The 19,038-nt window shown below is 36.6% G+C and overlaps 1 protein-coding gene across 1 annotated transcript; it reads right to left on the bottom strand.

Annotated features, from left to right (window-relative positions):
• Positions 1 to 13,301: 13,301 nt before the first annotated feature.
• Positions 13,302 to 18,256, bottom strand: LOC132698648 (zinc finger protein 761-like). The gene is made up of 3 exons (XM_060664842.1): positions 18,179 to 18,256; positions 17,737 to 18,126; positions 13,302 to 13,922 (listed from the first exon to the last, which is right to left on the bottom strand). Exons 1-3 carry the CDS (start codon positions 18,254 to 18,256, stop codon positions 13,302 to 13,304), a joined length of 1,089 nt encoding a protein of 362 aa, XP_060520825.1.
• Between the last annotated feature and the right edge of the window lie 782 nt (positions 18,257 to 19,038).

Below are 19,038 nucleotides of genomic sequence, written 5' to 3'. Positions count from 1 at the left end.
GAGGTTATTGATCACCATGCCGTTGGCGGACATCTCTTTCGATCTTTATATAGGAAGTGTTACCGTCTACTGTTCGAACGCATCCCTTTTGGTTCCAGACTATGTTGCATATCATAATTATATCGTGACTATCCAACCCGACCTCTTGCAGAATTTCTATTACTTTTTGATGTTGTTTGCGATCAAAGGCTTTCTTATAATCCACAAAACAGACATAGAGTTCCCGTTTCATTTCCAAATGTCTTTCGGCCATTAAGGTTAGACAAAGGGTGGCCTCTCTAGTTCCTATTTCTCTTCTGAACCCGTACTGAGATCGGGCTAGGTAATCGTGTTATTTGGAGCGGATTCGGTTAAAAATGATTCACAACAGAATCTTTGCCGCGTGGCTCATCAGGCAGATTGTTCTGTGATCCTCGCACTGCCTCGCTTTGTGCTTTTTAGGCAGACGTATTTATGTGGATGTTAGCCAGTCCTCGGGTATATGTCCGCTTTCGTAAATTGCATTGAGTATGTGAGTCAGTCTATTTATAACGTCGTCGCTAAGGTGTTTAAATTGTTCTGCCAGCGTAGAATCTTCACCTGGTGATTTATTGCTTTTAATTTTTGCGATTTCATTTCTGCAGTGAGAATTGTAAGGTTGTTCCTCTTCTCTGAGATCTTTCGTCTCCGAACAGTTCTATCAAGTGTTGCTCCCAGATTAATTCTTGTCTAACAGCGCCTGTGAGAACGTCAGATTAATGTTTCGAAATCCTAGGACCTTCTTTTCGGACGGTCACTATTGATTTACTACAAATAAATTTCAATAATGAGATTCTTAGTAGATTTCAGCAAAACATTTGGGTCTATTGATGAATTGTGACTCGGCATACAAGTAACCGTATTACAAAAGCTCCATGCTTTTCTTAGTGAAGATCTTAGGATAATGTTGGGTGACACAATTGTTTAGTCCCATTGTAGAATTTATATATTTATTCCTGGTTGGGAAAATGTAAAATGTCATTAAAGTAATTCTTTATTTAATTTCCGAATATTGGTTGGTTTAAAATTAATTTAATTTAAATTGTTCAATGCTGGCGTTTTAGTAAAATTGACACTTTTAAAAGAACAATGAACTGGGACCAACGCTTCACTTTAAGAGAAATATTGTTTTATGGTGCTGTGGCTAAGTTTTTTGTTGCTTTATGGTTAGTTTGGCAGTTTTTATAAGCAAGATCTACTATCACGCTTTTAAGTAATGAAAATGGCGCAAAAGCGATTTGTAGAAAATGGACGTAATTATAAATACGTTTTAGGAATTATTCATATTTATTTCTCCACGGGAGTTGAGTTGTTGAATTTTTCAATTAAATTGGCAGAAATAAATGTCCGACGAGATTTCTAAATTCATGTTGATATTACGGTAACTACGAAAAAAGGTCAATCGCTAAGAAAAAGAAAAAGAATGCAAGAAAGCAATAACTAATAAAAAAAGTTCAGTCACTCACTCAGTAATACTGATTATTTCTTCTGTTATTATCTTGTATAAGACTGTCCTTACATTTAATTGCATTTGCGTACAATACTATAGTAATATTACAGCTAACCGGGAGTGATATTAGTCCACAATTTTGGAAATACTTTCATAAATTAAAATTTTGATTGTTGTTGTGCGAAACTTAATATTGAAAATTGGTTTAATACCCAAAAAATTTTAATGGGTGGATGGTTTTAAAATTACGGATATTATTCTGGTACTAAGAACAAATTGGGTAGCATTAATTTTCGTTTTATGCAGAAATAGTTATTAAATTAAAATAGCAGATTCGTGGAAAGAGCGGAAAACAATTTTATATCTACTAATATCCTTAGAGATTATAGGCATGACTGATTTATGTTAATTTGATTATAAAGTAACTGCTTATTTTGATCAACAATTTGCCGTCAATCTGAAAAACTTTGCTTTTCAGTAAGCGAAAATTATTCTATAAAAAACAGTTGTAAATATAATAAAATTAGCTAGATTATTAGCTAGATCATAGTACATAAATGAAAATTAATATTTATATCTGATAGAATTGTAACATAAACATGTAAACATTAAAGCAACTGATAGACATCTGTTATTTATTTACTTTCCCAGAACGTCACCAATGAAGGGTGTTATTTTCTAATTACAATACAATTATAATATAACTTTGTTTTCGAAAGTAGAAATAAATATTGCGCCAGAACGTTTCCATAATTTTTGGTTCATTTTAACATACGTAGAGTTTATATTTTGCTTTTATGTACCGCAATTCATGCCAATTCGTTACCCACGAAGCTTAGAATAATTAAAGGTAAATGTATAATTAATACTATGCTGCCTAGTTAATTGTGTTGCGAAACAAAGAAACTAGTAGTGAATACGTTTCAAAGCACGCGTGGGGCGTAAATGGAATTGAAATTTGATTCGTTTGGAGAGGAAGCGTGGCTTCCTCAAAACAGAGGAAAATTATTACCAAAAATCCAGAATACGACCCTTAGTTTGTATCAAAATTGTAAACATCGGACTAATAATATATTTGAAAATATAAAAACAGTTACAAAAACTTAAACCGAAAACAGAGATTTTAAATCAGTCATTACTTTACTACGACGTTACACTTAAATAGGACAAAATAATTAGATTTTGTTAGAAAACAGCTTTTATTTCCCAGTTATAATAAATAGCAAATTCCTACTTTTTACAAAACTTCTGGATTCCTCCTGCGTCGGTTTTTGCTGTTGGCTTCTTCTTCTTCAGGATGATTGGCAAAACGTCAGCAATTTCGACTCAGCCACTCTATACTCATTGGTTTTCCAGAGTAATTTTTTGCTTTGGGTTTCTTAGTATTGCTCCAATGGTATGATCAGGCGTGTATGCCGTTGATATCTCGTGCCTCCGCAATATTCGACCGATTCTGTCTGTTCTGTCGATTCTTGATGTATGGCAGGACAGCAATCGATCTTCGTTGATTGCCTTGCTGATGCTGCGGTTTTGGTATCCGTTTTGTCGAAGACAGATACTAATTTTCTTCAGTTCGTCATTTCTGTTCTTCTCGTTCGTGAGTCTGAAGGACCGAGCAATTAATGTATTTGCCACTGCCTGTATCTGTGATGGGTGGTGATGAGATTTAGCGTTCAGATATTTGTTGGTGTGTGTTGGTTTTCTATAGACAGTGTGTTCCAGGTGTCCCTCTTCAGTTCTTGTGATGTACACATCTAGAAAAGCAGACTGTTATCCTCTTCAAGTTCTATTGTGAATTGAATCCTTGGATGACTGGAATTCAGATGTTCTAGGAATTTCAAAAGCTCCTCCTCGCCAAAAGGCCATAAAAAAAATACGTCATCTACGTATCTTGACCATAGTTTTGGCTTCAGATTTCCATTCTCTATTGCTTTCTTTTCGAAGTATATCATGAAGGGGTTGGCAATCACAGGTGAGAGAGATGATCCCATTGCTGCTCCATCTACTTGTCGGTATATTTTCTCGTTATGCATGAAGTAAGCATTTTTCAGGCAGTGTCTTGACAGATCCATTATGTACGGCGGAAGATCTTCGTTTTCTTCTATAAGCAGGAGTGCCTTCTCTCCTGGAATGCTCGGGTATAGAGATTTGACATCGAAGCTTGCTATAATGTAGTCTTTATCTATCCTGAGAGAACCTAAAATCTGAGTGAAATGTTCTGAATTCTTGACATAGGAATCTGCCTTTTCCACTATGGGCTATAGTGCACTGGCTAGATGTTTTCCAGCTTGTATACTGATGAGTTAAAGGCGCTCACGATTATACGCAGGGGAACCTCGTCCTAGTGTATTTTTGGGAGCCCGTAGAATTTTGGACAACGACTCGATTTTAAGTTTCTTCTTTGTATCCGTTTATTGATGAACCGAGAATTTTCGATTTAGTTGTTTTTTCCAAATATGCCGTGAGATCTCTGGTGACTAGTTTGTATATTGGGTCGTTTAAAACATCCTACAATTTTGCATTATAATCCGATGCATTCATGACGACAGTGGCATTTCCTTTGTCTGCTGGCAGTATTATGATATTTTCGTTTTTGTTTAGATTTCTCAGTGCATGCATTTCTTCTCTGCTTAAGTTTGGTTGTGGTGGTTTTGACTGTCTTAAAACTCTGGCGACATCTTGCCGTATTAACCCCGCATCTTGTTCGTCTATGGTGCAAAGACTTGCTTCGACGCTGGAAACGATCTCTTCGACGGGTTAAATAAATAAATAAATCCTTTAGTCAGTACGCTGACTTCTGTATGCTGAAATATTATGAAATGTAAAATGTTAGTGAGTCAAATACCGTTTACCGCACTTGTTGCATAATATACTATTTTTGGTGACTGTCAAATCCGCATTCTATCCAATACATAGGAATTTTATATTATATAATGATAGATTTTGAACATTGCTAGGAACATACATCTTTCTACTAAATTAACTTGTTCACTTACTTTAAGCCCTTCGTTTTTGGAAGCTCGTTAAATACACTCCGTTTCTCTCGTATCGAGCAAAGCTTAATCCATTTCCACAAGTTTTCATAACAAAGTTTGTTGCGTAATTCCCTACAGGAACGCGACGAAGAATGGGTGTCCCTGCATCCCTTCTTTCGTCAATTAACCCCCCTCTACGAAAATTTTATCAACGGTGTAACGAACTATTATATTACCCCGGAAATATTAAATACCCCCAGAACTCGGGAGACGGTCAGGGGAATTGATTGGCTCCCTTAAACCGACGAAAGCACTACCGAAGCGAATCCACTTACGCCAACCCCGAAAATAACAAAATAACAAACCCAAGACAGAACCGACGGGAGGCAATTATCCTCGCACAAAGGAACGCTAAAAAGTAAAACGCAAATCGGTTCACTTTGCCTTGATCCGTCCCCATTAGGATAATCAGTCGGAGTTCCCTCGTTCCCGAAAACTTCCGAGCGAAGTTTTAGTTAGGCAACCGGCAGGCAGCTTAATTTACGGCAACTATAATGCTTACTTCCGCGACAAGTTCTGAAAGTGATACTTCATTAAAGGGAAAACAGAGTGACAGCGGTTCGGCCAAGATGTATCTCGAATAATTGCTTCGCCGTGGTCTATAAGCGATTACCTGCCCCCTATTTTAGTTTGTTTGCGGGGCTTCGTAAATTAGACTCGGAAAACGGATTTTTTTCTTCAAGAATTTGCTGCTACTGAAGTACCACAATCAGAAAATAAATCGTTCTCTCAGTTTTGGAAATAAGTGTTAAATATTTTCTATGATGAAACAAAATACCACGTTTCCATTTAATTCTTTTTTAATAAATTTATCAAACTAAAGCGTTATAATATCGCCAATTGAGAGTGCAGTGTGGTAAAAAGTCTATATTAGAATATACACTAGTATAAGCTGTTCAACCGTCAGTTCAATTTAGTCAATCATGAAGTGGTAGCCAGCACTGCTGTGCTTTATGGACCGCGTCGGCTGGGGCAGTCCCACTCATTGCCGGGCTGATACGTGTGGACCTGCAGGTCCAGGAAAAAACTTGCAATAATAGAGGAAACGTAGATATACAGAAAGAAGAACGTATTACCTACGCGTGCTAATTGCTATAGTGCTAGTGCTAATGTGAAACAGCTGCAATTCCGTTCAGCATTGTATGATTCACGTCGTTTTCCCCGGCGTAGGTTAATGCTGTTAACTACCTTCTAAACTCTGACTTGGACAATCTCTTAAAAAATTGTGATTGACACCGCCTTGAAATGTAGCCCGGTTATTCTGTAATGATAACATTCGAGAAGAGTTAACGGAACGTATAAAACTTAGATTGGGGAATAATACAATCTCATTTAAAAAATCATTCAAAAAACTTAGGTATTGACGTGAATTTAAAATTTAAAGAACACATAACTTTATGTATAAAGAGAGCATTTTCAGCGTTAAGGTAATAATAATATAATAATATTCGCACCGACTTGAATTATCTCCACAAACTAAGTCACTTCTGTGTGAAACGTTAATACTTCCACATTTTAATTTCGTTGATACAATATATGGATCATTTCTGGATTCTGCTGACATTAAAAGGATACAAAAAGTCCAAAATTCGGAATTCGGATGAGGAAAAGAGTTTCCTACAAGCTTGAAGAGTTGGGATGGCTTTCCATGGTTCAGCGACATGCTTTGCATTCAGTATGACTATATTATAAAATAATTAAGTTAAAATGTAGTCCCTATCTTCATGAAAAACTAACATATTGCACGGATGATCACAACATAGATATTCGAAGACTATACTATAGTAAAAAAAGATTTTTAAAAAAATAAATGTAAATTTTACCCAATCTATTTGTTCACTCAAAAGACGCATAATGCAAATTTTTGACACGTTGATAACTAGAACGGCATTTTAACGATGGTTCACTAATTAGCGAAGCATTTTGCTTAAATGAAGAAAAATCTTCTTTTTTGTTCTCCTGTAGTCCTGTTTTTTTTCTCCTTTTCTTTCTTTTTCTTTGTATCCTCTCATTCTTCTATACCGTTCTCTACATAAGATAAACTTCAGTTATTGTAGTATTTATATGTACTATATCTTTGTTATAAGTTTAGTTGGTTTAAAAAGCACCTGCCAGAAGAAGAAGACAGAGTTTTTAGTGAGGTAGCAATCCTTCACCCCACCAGGAAGATGCCTTTTGAAGACACTAGGAGTATAAATTAAGGTGATTGACATTAAGAGTCCAGCATTCTATTCCTTACTCTAATTCATCTTGAAAAATGCATAAAAAAATTATGATGAATGCTCAATAAACTTAGACACTCGCGCCGCTTATACCAACTCAAACTCGCGACTAAAGTGGTCTTAATCTCACGTTTTGCATGATATAATATAATCTCTATTTTTCGGAGAGGAATACGTGACTAAAATATTGACGTTTTATTTCGAGACATCCTGTGCATTGAATTGATTAATTAAGCGTTCGTGCCGTACGCAATCAAAACTTTCCAGTTTGGCGCACGCGACAACGTTGTGACAGTTGGATAAATAATTCGAAATAATCACTGACGGGTCAAATTGAGACAAATCGTTAGACTATTTAATCAACAACTTCACCCCGAACATATCAATCACCAATTCGCATAACTGGGTCCTACGTCAATTAAAACTTTGATGTAAATACTCCGGTCGAAAACTCACAAAAATTAGCGGCAAACTGCACTTCAACTCTAAGGCCTCTGAAAACCTGGAAATTTTTCATTGAGCTGAATTAGTTTAGTTTTGATAAAAACGCCATTTGGAAAAAGGTCTTAAACAATAAACAAATATATTTCTTTAAAAATTTATATTACAAATTTATATTACATTTATTTATGAGTAGAGCGAATTTGAAATAGTATTATCGACTTAAAATAGGTGCTTTATTTTCTTCGCTTTGCATTCTAAATTTTTTCAAAATTCCAGAAATTTAAAACTAATAAGTGGATTTAATTCAAGTATAGTAATAGTTTTATATTGCTGATTTGAACTAACCAATACTACATCTTTTTTTTGCAATAAATTGAGATTGAAATTGAAACAGAATAATCGATACACCAACATAAAACATTTTTGTTGAAGAAGCATGAAGTGAGTTAAACAAATTCAAAATTTTCAAATGAATGTTAATTTTAAAAATGTTTTCGAAATTCTTTAAGTGTTTTCTCCGTTCTGTTAGCCGCAGAAAGGATAGTGAAAAAATAAATTCTTGCACATAAAGTTTTTAGCACCCTGTTTAATTTCATATATTTCAAAATCAACATCTCGATAATTACTAATTTTCACGAACAAAAATCGCAAAGACAATATTAAACATTCACTGCGATCGGGCTAAAATCACTAGAAACTAAAACACACGACTTCCGTTTCACGAGCGTCGACGGACGCCCTTAATGGAAAGTTAATCGACTTTAAAAGGCGTCGGGCACAAAAACACCCGAGTTAATTAACGTACTCTTTCGAATCGATTTTTTTTTTAATCACGCCTCCTAACTAACGACCCCTTTGTAATCAAAAAAAGGAAGACGCCTAATTAAAGCTGCCGTACGGAAAGTGTTTGTCGCTCGCTTTCCCATCATGGTTTTATTGTTTTTTCACGCTGGTCAAAAGCGAAACCCGTAGGCTCGTTCCGGTTAATCCTAAATAACATTACTTTGCCTTCCGGGTTGCATTCGTAACGCCATAAATTCAAGCGGGTATTAACCTTTATACTTTATACCTCCCGAAGATGTTTTTTTTGCCGACATAAAATGAAATTTTTTGAAATCCTAATTTTTCCTTTTCTTTCCTCTTTTGTCCTTTTTTGCGTTTTCAATATCTTGATGCTTTCGTTTACACCGTCTACCTTGGTAAAGCAAAAGCATCAATTCAAAAATGAGGCCCAAGAAATGAGGTGTACAACTATAGACCTATATCCATGCTGTCGATTTTGGAAAATATTTGAGGTCATTCTGGCAATCGCATTGTTCTTTAGTTTAAAAAAATGCATCCCTTAATGTCAACATTGATTCTAGGACAATTCGGTCTAGAATTTGTTACCTTTTGACCCACCAGTAAGACTTAGCTTCTGTAACTTCTTATTAGAAAAACAAGTGAATACTGCTGCTTTACTAGGCCTAGTATTTTCAACTGGGAACACTTAGGAACAAGAGAATCTCGATTTAATGAGAGAAACACATTTTCAGTATGAGCGAAAGAATGATTCAAAGACAGAAGTCAGGTCGGAAAGAAATATTTAAAATTGGAGACTTAAAAATACTAAAATTAATTAAATTATTAATTAAATTGCGAGGCCTTTTTACATTCAGGTTTTAATAATGTCTTTTTTCAATTAAATTTTCATCATTTATTTACAAAATCCAGATAGCGTATTCGATCTTTAGTATTTTATTTTAAAAGTGTAGAAGGAAAAGATTTTCACTTTACCACGTGAGTTTCGTTTTCCAGGGATCTGAGCCACTCCTGTCATTTCCGGGATTTTACCGCACTGGTTTGGGAGCATTCGGATGTTTTCGGAGATATTTCCCACGCCTTCAATATTGACGTTTGTCAATTCTGACTGTCATGTCAGTGAATGTATTCGTGTGCGAAAATGTACGCAAAAACTAACGGTCGTAGAAAAAGTGTAATATGCAACACGTTCGGTAAACTTTTAAAGTCACTCGTTTATTAAACAATCGCTCCGCTGCGCTCCGCTCGTGTCAAATAAACTCGTGAGTCAAATGCCGTTTACCGCACTTGTATAATATACTATTTCACAACAAACAAAGTTTGTTCAAATGCTGCTTTGTCAAACATTACAAGACTGAAATCCCATCCAAGATTGGAAAAGTGGCCTACCTGGAAAGGCAGAAATAATTTGGTACACCGACTGCTTAAAAACTCAAGAAGTAGTAGAAGTTGGAATATATGAATCCAGCACTAGAATAATGGGTAAGAGAAATGAAGACCCAACAATTTTCATAATAAAACAATTCGGATCCATGCCAACAGCCGAGCGACAATAAAATCTATGCAATCGACCCAAATAACATGCCAGTTAGTTTTGGATTGTCATAAGGCTTTCATAGGATGGCCAAGCCCATTGCAAAATCTGCCCTCAAAAATTGGATGGAGAAATTATCTCGGCAGTGGAATTCCTCAGAGGCCTATGATCTAAATTTACAACAGACCTGATAAGCTTCAAAAGGAAGGCTGATAGGTCAGCTGATGGTCCTGGCTTAACCTGAACCAAACCATAAGCAACGAACTACTCGAAGGAGCCACAATCGAAGTAATTAAGTCTAAGCAGATGTGGCTGAAGTTAGATTTGGATTTGGATTCGGATTTGCAAGTATGACAGTGGACCAGTTCGTTACTTATCATAATTAAAAAAAAAACATATTCCTGTTGACGTGCTGGGTACGTAAGCATGGAAATATTGTAAGGGAACCATTAAAGAGCCCCTTAAGAGAGCTTCAAAATTTTGGGGTATATCATTATTGGGGGTATATCTTCCCAACCGTTTCGAGATGGTTACGTAATACATCATTTTGAAGCTCTCCCAAGTGGCTTTTCAATGGTCTAATTCAATATCTGGGACAACGTCTGATTTTTTGGAGAATAAATATGACGAAATTTGGGTATTTCATAATTAGGGGTGGTTTTATTTCTTCCCGACTGTTTCAAGGTGGTTGAGTAATGCATCATTTTGAAGCTCTCCTACGGGACCCTTAATTAAATATCTGGGACAACGTCAGGTTTTTTTGAGATTCCGAAATAAATAAAACGAATATTTTGTTATTTCATTATTGAGTGTAGTTTTATAGCTTCCCGACCGTTTCGAGGTTTCGAGCCTAATCCATCTGACACATCGTCTGATTTTTTTGAGATTGCGAAATAAATATAACGAACTTTTGGATATTTTATAATTGGGGGTAGTTTTATATATTCTCGACGGTTTCAAGGTAGTTGCAGCTCTCCTAAGTAGCTCTTTAGTGGTTTGGTTGAATCTCCAGGACAACGTTAGATTTCTTCGAGATTGATTAATTAAATTAACATTCAATTAAAAAAAGGGATATTTTCTTGATAGCAACATTCGATATGGGTTTTTTGATTACGTACGCAGAATGTCCAATGGAATACATTTTTTTAATTATGATAAGTAACGAACTGGTCCACTGAAATATTTGCAAACTTCAGCCATATGCAGAAAGAAGGTAAAAGTTGAGTGTGTCATAAATATATCTTTTGGGTTGCAATGGTGGTCAGGTTAAATGCTAACTCGCCCAATCTGCATCATCAATGAATTAATAAGTTTCTAATAATAAGTTTCTAAACTAAACTAAACAAACGTTTTGTCAGATGTTGCCACAAACTGCGTCTCTCTTTATTTTTTCTCCATGATGTTAGGTATGGAGTTTATGGATATTCATGAATATGAATAAACTTATTTTATATTGTTTTTATTCTGTTCGGTCGGGTGTATACCTCAAGAATCTATTTTTCAGTTTAGGTTCAGGCGGTTTATTTTTCGCGAGTCGCTATCTATAGCAAGAAACTCGTTTGCGGCCGTTAATGCTATCATTTTGATAAGATTTATTGTCCAAAATTGTTTCCCGGTACGGTATCTTGCCTTCGTTCGCCTAATGAAATTTTATGTGAGCGAGCAACGTTATCCATACAGATCCAATTTTTAGTAAGGTTGAAGTCTGGTCCAATCTCGTAATATCCGCGATTGTGTTTTTCAAAGTCAGTTAGCGTCGATTTCGGGAATTGGGTTTTCTTGTTATCCGAACGCTCGCGATGTATAGATGTGTTTTGTGGAGATGTTTTTAACGAAGTTAAACGGCGGCGACCGGATATCGAAAAACAATATCGGCCAAGAGGCGGAGATCTAATGGCACTTATCGAAACACGGGGACTGGGATGAAACTGCATTTCCCCCACGTGGATGTCGGCATCTTCGGTATTTACGGTCCTAGAGTGAAACCCGCAGACAATCGATCGGCCTCTAATTTCCCCTTTCGTCGTTTTGTTCTGGTTGGCAAGGACAAACGAGACAATTGGAAACATCTGAATTTCGTCGGACCGTAGTTATACAGGGTGTTATTGCAACGAAATAATGTAGTTTAATAAATCAATCTCATGGTCGAGGGCTAAAATTAAAAAATACTCATTATAACGGTTGCTGGTATACCTGGCGCCCGGTATTCCAAAAAAATTGCCAAAAATGGCAAATCTATTTCCACTAGCACAACCAGTAGCGTTGGTCCTACTTTGCAACAGAAGAAACGTCAATGCATTCAATTTGTTGATCCAAAGTGTACTACGACCTGATTCACTGTGTATCTTGTTGACTTTAGCTTGCATTTGGTAGGATGCTTAAAGGAATTACGCACGGATTCTTAAGGGATAATTTATTGTTTATTGAGGTTGTTTACTTTACGATAAAATAACGTTAACAGTAACATTAAATATAATAAATATAGTAAATCATGTAACAAATTGTAATATTTTCCCATTTAAATTTTGTCAAAATTGTCAAAAAGTGATCGTTACAAAATGAAAACGTTTCAGAAATCTGTCAGTAGAGGGCACTTTGCCTAGAACATTTTTTTATTGTCCCTGTATTTTATTTATTTAGACTGTTATTGCAAAATAGACCAGATTGCCTTAAGCAGAATCACAAATCCTCAAAAATTGTTACTCTCGTTTTGAGTCGATAAGTGTACTACAGTACTACAGGAAATTTGAAAAAGTCATTGCTACTGTGATGGTCCATCAGGCATATTCAAATACTGAATATCGCGATACGCATTTTGGCTACGGAAGAGCAAATGGAAGTGCAGATCAAGCAAGACGGCTTTATATCTAGGTTTATCCCAATAGAAACGGTCCATCTGCTAAGGCATTCATCAACACATACACAGAAGACTTGGTAAAAGAGGATCAAACCTGATAATATGAATAAAAGGGGACCAAGAACCGCTGCAAGAGAAGAAAGAGGCTGACGAGTCAACGAGTACGAACACCCTGTATACAAGATAGGCATAACTTCGGTCTTGATAGGTCCTCATCATGGACTGAACACCACTACGTTTGTTTCTTTTATTCAATTCTTAGCTTTTAATAATAACCTTTACCGAAGATATTGGCCCTTTTGTAGTAGTTTGTAGTCCGCGTTTTCAAGCAACAAAGGCAATACGATAACCTTTAACCTACTTAACCTGTTTTGTTAATCTCATCCTGAGATTAAATGACCCAAACCACGAAAACAAAGGTAAAAACATTATACCTGAAATCTATTAGCAATGTAAACACGAAGCAGAACAGTATAGAACTTCATGAAATAAAATTATGAAGAAACATTAAATTCGGTCCATGAGGGACCAGAAAATTTCCATTGTTAGTAACAGAGTCGCTCTATTTCAATGAAATGAGTATTTATGGCCACAAAACCGAAATACAAATTAGTATCCGTTCAAACTTACAATGCATTACAGAGTGGCGAACAGGTGAAAAAGTCTCCTCAAAGAGTTTGAGTGACCCCCACAGCTCAGCGTACATTCGAGACTATTTAATTCATCATTAGAAAACAAATATACTGTGTGTACATGTGTTACGATGCTGCTTGAGACACTGGTTCGTGATAAAAACCCTTGTTGCAGAAGTGACATACGTACGGCCTCTCGCCCGTGTGAATCCTCAGGTGTACTTTGAAAGGTCCGTTCAGGCGGAACCTATTCCTGCAGTACTCGCAGGAGTACGGCTTCTCACCCGTGTGAATTTGTTCGTGTTTCTTCATCGTATCTTTCCCGGTAAATGACCAGCGGCAGGCTTGACACCCTCGTGCGTGGCCCTAATATGACACTCCAGGCGATACTTCGATGAGAACTCTTTGCCGCAGCTATCGCATAAGTATATCTTGCTTTCGCTGGTCGACGGACGCGTCAAGTGCTCTCCCATCAGGATGCTCTCTTTCGTTTGCGCTTTGTGTTTGTGCACTTGGTGAACGAGCAAGTGGCCGGAGCTCGGAAAAGTTTTGAAGCACACGACGCACTCGTGTCCGTTGGAATGCGTTAAATGAATATGGCCGAGCAAGGAATTTTTGCTGTCGCAACTGAACGTACAAAGGGGACAGGTAATGCGGTTATTCGCATCGTGCTCGGCCGAATGCATCCCCAAAGCGACCACGCTTGGAAACTTCTCCAGACACTGCCCGCAAGCGAACTCCGGGTGGTTGTCCAGGTGATCGGTGAGCTCGGACTTGTCGTTCACGTAAATTAAACACTTGAGGCACAAATACAAGTTTAGATTTTTATCGTATCTGAAGTCAGCTTTAAGCTTTTTATTGGGTTGCAAGGATTTTTGTCGTTGGTGGGTAGTTTTGTGCTCCTCGAGGAGCTCCGACGACGCGAACACCTGAGGACATTCGTCGCAAACCCAGAAAGATTTGTCCGATTTGGGGTCGCGTTTGTGACTTGTTTTTTTAATTGCTTTTTCCGGTCGGCGGAGGCTCCGGGTGTTTTTCAACGACACCGCACGTTTTCATATGATCCAAGAGCTGTTTCAGGAGCGGGAACTTAAACTGACACGTTTTGCATTGCCATTTGAACATATGAGCGAAATTATTGTTGATGTCTCAGTTTCTGTAATTAGTAATTCCTCACTCGTATCGAATAACATTTCCACTTAAATGTTTGATAGTAATTTTCTTCACTACATCGACTGCAGAAACTTCCAATTCTAGATTCGACTGCGTTCCTTACGTAACATTGTCAGAAGTTTCGATAAAAATATTCATGCATGCCCTGCTGTTATTAACTAGGATTTATTGTGTGTGGTCGATGTCCCAGCCTTTTGCTATGCTCCGGTGATCCATTGCGACGCAAGTATTCACTCCCATTAGATTCAGTCTTCGTAGAAAGTCCACTATACTGTCCGGAAATATTTTGTTCCAACTTTAAGTTTGAGGTTTTCGGCCCCCAGTTTTGAGGACTACCGAGCAACTGCACAATATGGGCTCTGCCGTTTCCTCATTCATCATGCACAACCGGTATTCCTCATTGTTTTTGAGGTTAATCTTGTGCATACGCTGTTAGAAGCTGCAGTGTCTGGTGTACATCTCTAAGAGAATTTTTAGATTTGGTCTGCTTAATGCTAGTAGACTGTCGGTTATGCGTTTCTTCGCGGGTCACTGTATCTTTGAAGGGTAATCTCCGCCATTATGTTTGAGTTTCCTTTGCTAACCAGGCTTTGATTGTAATTGTTGCCGATTGGCGTGATATGGCCAACGTCGGCTATGGATCTATTGGTGGTTTCTACGTTCACATCATTGCCAGGAAGCTTGGCTTTATCACTATTTTTGAAAAAAAAATGTATGCCAAAAGATCCTCAAATATTTATTCTTGACAATTTTTGAAAATGTACAGGGTGTAGCATAACTAGAAGACTGTGATTCAGATGCTAATTTGTTTTACACAAGTTGGGTACATTCAAATAACGCAAAGTGTTTTTAAAAAAAAAATTGATTTTTTTTGGTTATTTTGGTTTCCAGAAAAAAATTGTTTTCTCCAAAACTGTGAATTCCATCGGCAAAATTCTCTAACCACCAGACGCGGAACATTCATCACTATAACTTATATACAGGGTTTGTCAATTATGGAAAAGAATCTAAAAGACCCTGAAAATTGTATTTTTCTACTCTCGTCTGTAAAATACCTAAATACCCACCCACCTAGCGTGCGGGAAGCGTCACTTTGCCACGTCAGTTTCGTTTCCCATAAATCCGAGCCACTTCGGACATTTCCGGGATTTTACCACACGGATTTGGGAGCAATTGGATGTTTTTGGAGATATTTCCCAAGCTTTGAATTTTCACGTTTGTCATTTCTGACGGTCATGTCAGTGAATGTATTTGTGTTGTTTTGCGGAAATATATCCAAAAACTAACGGTCGTAGAAAAAGTATAGTATGCAACAAGTGCGGTAAAACGGCATTTGACTCACGAGTTTATTTGACACGAGTCGCGCGCAGCGGAGCGAGTTTTTAATAAAAATAAATAAATAATATACTATTTTCGGGAGAAAAGTATCAGCCTTAAATCAAAATTTGTAAAAAATATGGCTAATTGGTTTAAAGAATGTTATAGGCCGCATTAAGGGCTACAATTTTCGTATTTACAGTTTTCGTCTATCACCACATACACTGTTCGAGATATTTGAAAAAAATCGAACAAAAATCACCACGCGATGACGTCATTTCCTATTACGACGTACTGCACGGTTCCTGAAAACAAGTATTTTCTCCATTGAAAAATTCATACACCAGTATATGTGGGAGATCCAGGGCCTAACCTCTAATTCGAACATTGTTTGAATTATATACAGGGTGTGTTGCAAAAAATCTAAAATTCGTTAAAAAGTTTCCTTCGTTTTTGTGGGTAAATTATTGGCGATAATAGATTTAATTAATTAATTCTGTCATACGCTTATTTCATACTTTTGTTGCTATTGAATAAACAATCACTGTTCATTTGTTATAGTCTTTATGGTTCAATGTGTTATAAGCGTAAAGCCAAAAATTGCAGACAATTTTAAGTAACATTTGATTCGGATACATTAGAAAATTACATTCGGTAATTTGTAGAATGCGCAGCTATGGAACCAGCACCTCTTGTTTGTCATCCAATCTAGTAATAAGTAATAATATCCTAAAATAAAACCCGATTAATAACAATATACATAAACTGTATTGCTGGTTAGTTTTGTAAATTTTGACATGACATATTTACTGATCATTTGGCAATGTTGGGTTATGGATAGGTTTCGCGATTGTCAGTCTGATTATGGGCTGTCCGGTTGCGGTCATAGTTGTCGCGCTAGACCGCATAAGGTTACGAGTAATACTGTATATAGCTTTATTTTTATTGTATGTATATGTAGGTAATGTATAATCAAAGAAAATATCCGATTTGATACATACAATATACACAGAATACAATTTATTAAACATAACCAACATTACAAATTTAACATTATATATATATTAAACAAATGTACTTATTTTCCCATTTCGTGTATTTGAGCTTAGTAGCTCGAAGCTTAGGATTTGGATATATTCCTCACTGCGCTTGGAACGAACCTTATAATCTTAGACAACGACAATATTTTACTTGCTCCAAGGATGCCAAAGCTGCTAGCGCGTCGGTAAAAGCTCATCGATATGCATAAACATGCTGTCGAAATAATGGAGGAGTTTACTCATACGTTTCTTCCGGAGTTCGAAAGCATATGTGTCGCGTCAGTTCTGCACGTGTTTTTTGGAGGACTCGTCGCCCAAATGGCGTGTTAACGACTGCATTCGTGGCGAAAATAAATTTTTATAACGCCTTTTATGATTTGGTGCGGTCGTTTCGTCTAATTTTGTTTACGTTCGGTTGTAACGCTTAATTAGGATGTTGTATATTGTAAAAATATTTGCTGAATTATTTTTTTACGATTTCTCTTGGCGTCAATTGATTTATTAAACTCTATATTGTATTATGCACTGATTGGGTGTGCACTCTAAAGCGTCAGCGTCGTTAACCACAGTCCCGAAAAAGGGGTAAATGCCATGTCCATTGTTGCCAAGTTGTACGTTGACCACGAATTTCTCAGTTCTAACGGCCACTCCACTCTGTGAATGTATTCGTGCTGCTTTTAAAAAAACCAATAGTATTAGGCAAAACGTTAATAAAGGTTACTTGGCTTGGCTTATTCCAAATAAATCTAAGGCTATATATGTATTTTATAAATATTTAATAAATTAAATAAAAGGGTGTAATTAAAGTGGGTAGTTCTGCAGGCTTTTTCGTTAAATTTTGCCCCAATCGTAGGTGTTGCCGTAAAACAATTGCAAGTGTATATTCAACAATTTTTGACTGTACACTAACTGTAGCAAGTGCGGAAAGTAGTTTTTATAAGCCCACCAAAACGCTTTATTCATTGCGGAAATTGAACATGAAATCACTTATCAAATATATTTAAAAGACAATAAAAAATCTGCAGAAATAAAAGTCTTCTTCTTCTTCTTCTTATTCTTATTTAAAATCTCGTGGTCTGTAGTTTTGTAGGTTTCTCTGTATTAGTTCCTGGAAGGTGGACTGCCAGCTGTCCTGGTCTTCGGGTGCTCTTTTCCATATTGGCTTTCCTTCAAGTGCAATGCGTGGCAGTCTTCTCTCTTCCATTCTTCTCACGTGAGCGTACCAATATCTTATTGTTTGTCTCCCCCATGCCAGGATGTCTTGCACCCCACATTGTTGCCTGATTTCAGCGTTTCTAATTCGGTCTCTTCTTGTTTTTCTCGCTATAGCTCTGAGCATTTTCATTTCGGCTACTCGAAGCATGCTTTTCGTTTTGTTGGTTTCTTCTCTGGTTTCTATTCCGTATGTCATGATTGGCCTGATACAGGTCTTATAGATCCTAACCTTTCGCATGTGTTGGTTCGCCCATATCATCTGCCTTAAGCAACCCGCTATGGCAGTAGCTTTGTTGATCTGACTTCTTAGGTTGTTCACAGGGTTGTGATAACTAGGCAGATCCATACCCATATATGTCAGTCGTGAAACTTGCTCAATGATTTTGTCCTGAACTACTAGCTTACATCTTATGGGCTCTTTAGCAAAGGTCATGCTTTACCTGACAGAATTTGTGTAGTTGTCTCTGTAGATCGTCCTCCGTTTCCGCGATAATAGCTATATCGATGTAGCATACCATGCTGATTTTTTTATTCTGTCCCATCGGTATTCCATATTTGCTACTTCCTCTACATTTCTATCCATTAAGAGATTGTGTTCGAAGTGTTTTCGGAGCGCGAGCATTGAAGATGCCAAGTGAGATTTTGGCGGAACGTCTGCAGGATTCCAGTCGGAGTTCAACGAGCGAACGGATAATATTCCGGAATATAGTGTCATCATATATATATATATATATATATATATATATATATATATATATATATATATATATATATATATATATATATATATATATATATATATATATATATATATATATATATATATATATATATATATATATATATATATATATATATATTATTTGCAATTCCACTAAAATACTTATTAAAGTGACCTGGTAATAAAGTTGCCACCACACAGTGCCTGTGTCGATTATTTCTGTTTAGTTCGAAATTAACTAATCGCCAGCTATCCTTAACTCTGTTTTTTGAATTTCATAGAAAACTATCATACGCAGCTCTTTTGGTAGATTCCAAGGATTTTTTATAATTGTTTTTTAACTAGGGCCAGAATTAATTTGGGGGACGAGTCCAGTGACGATAGTGATTATTTTGATGTTCAATAACCTTATTTATAAATATTCTAACATTGTTTTATTGCTAAATTTACTCCTTACGTAATAATCCAGGAATCTCACCGATGAACGTCATTGTGGAAGTGCGAATCTATTTATTGGGGGTCACAAAGAGAAACTCAAGCGAGTTAGGCGACCTTCATAAAAATTTACCAAAGTTAAAT

Source organism: Cylas formicarius, unplaced genomic scaffold, assembly GCF_029955315.1.
Source record: "Cylas formicarius isolate icCylForm1 unplaced genomic scaffold, icCylForm1.1 PGA_scaffold_2__14_contigs__length_35257938, whole genome shotgun sequence".
Taxonomy (NCBI): Eukaryota; Metazoa; Arthropoda; class Insecta; order Coleoptera; family Brentidae; genus Cylas; species Cylas formicarius.
The sequence above is the reverse complement of the archived record's forward strand: the minus strand, read 5'-3'. Positions and strand labels throughout refer to the sequence as shown.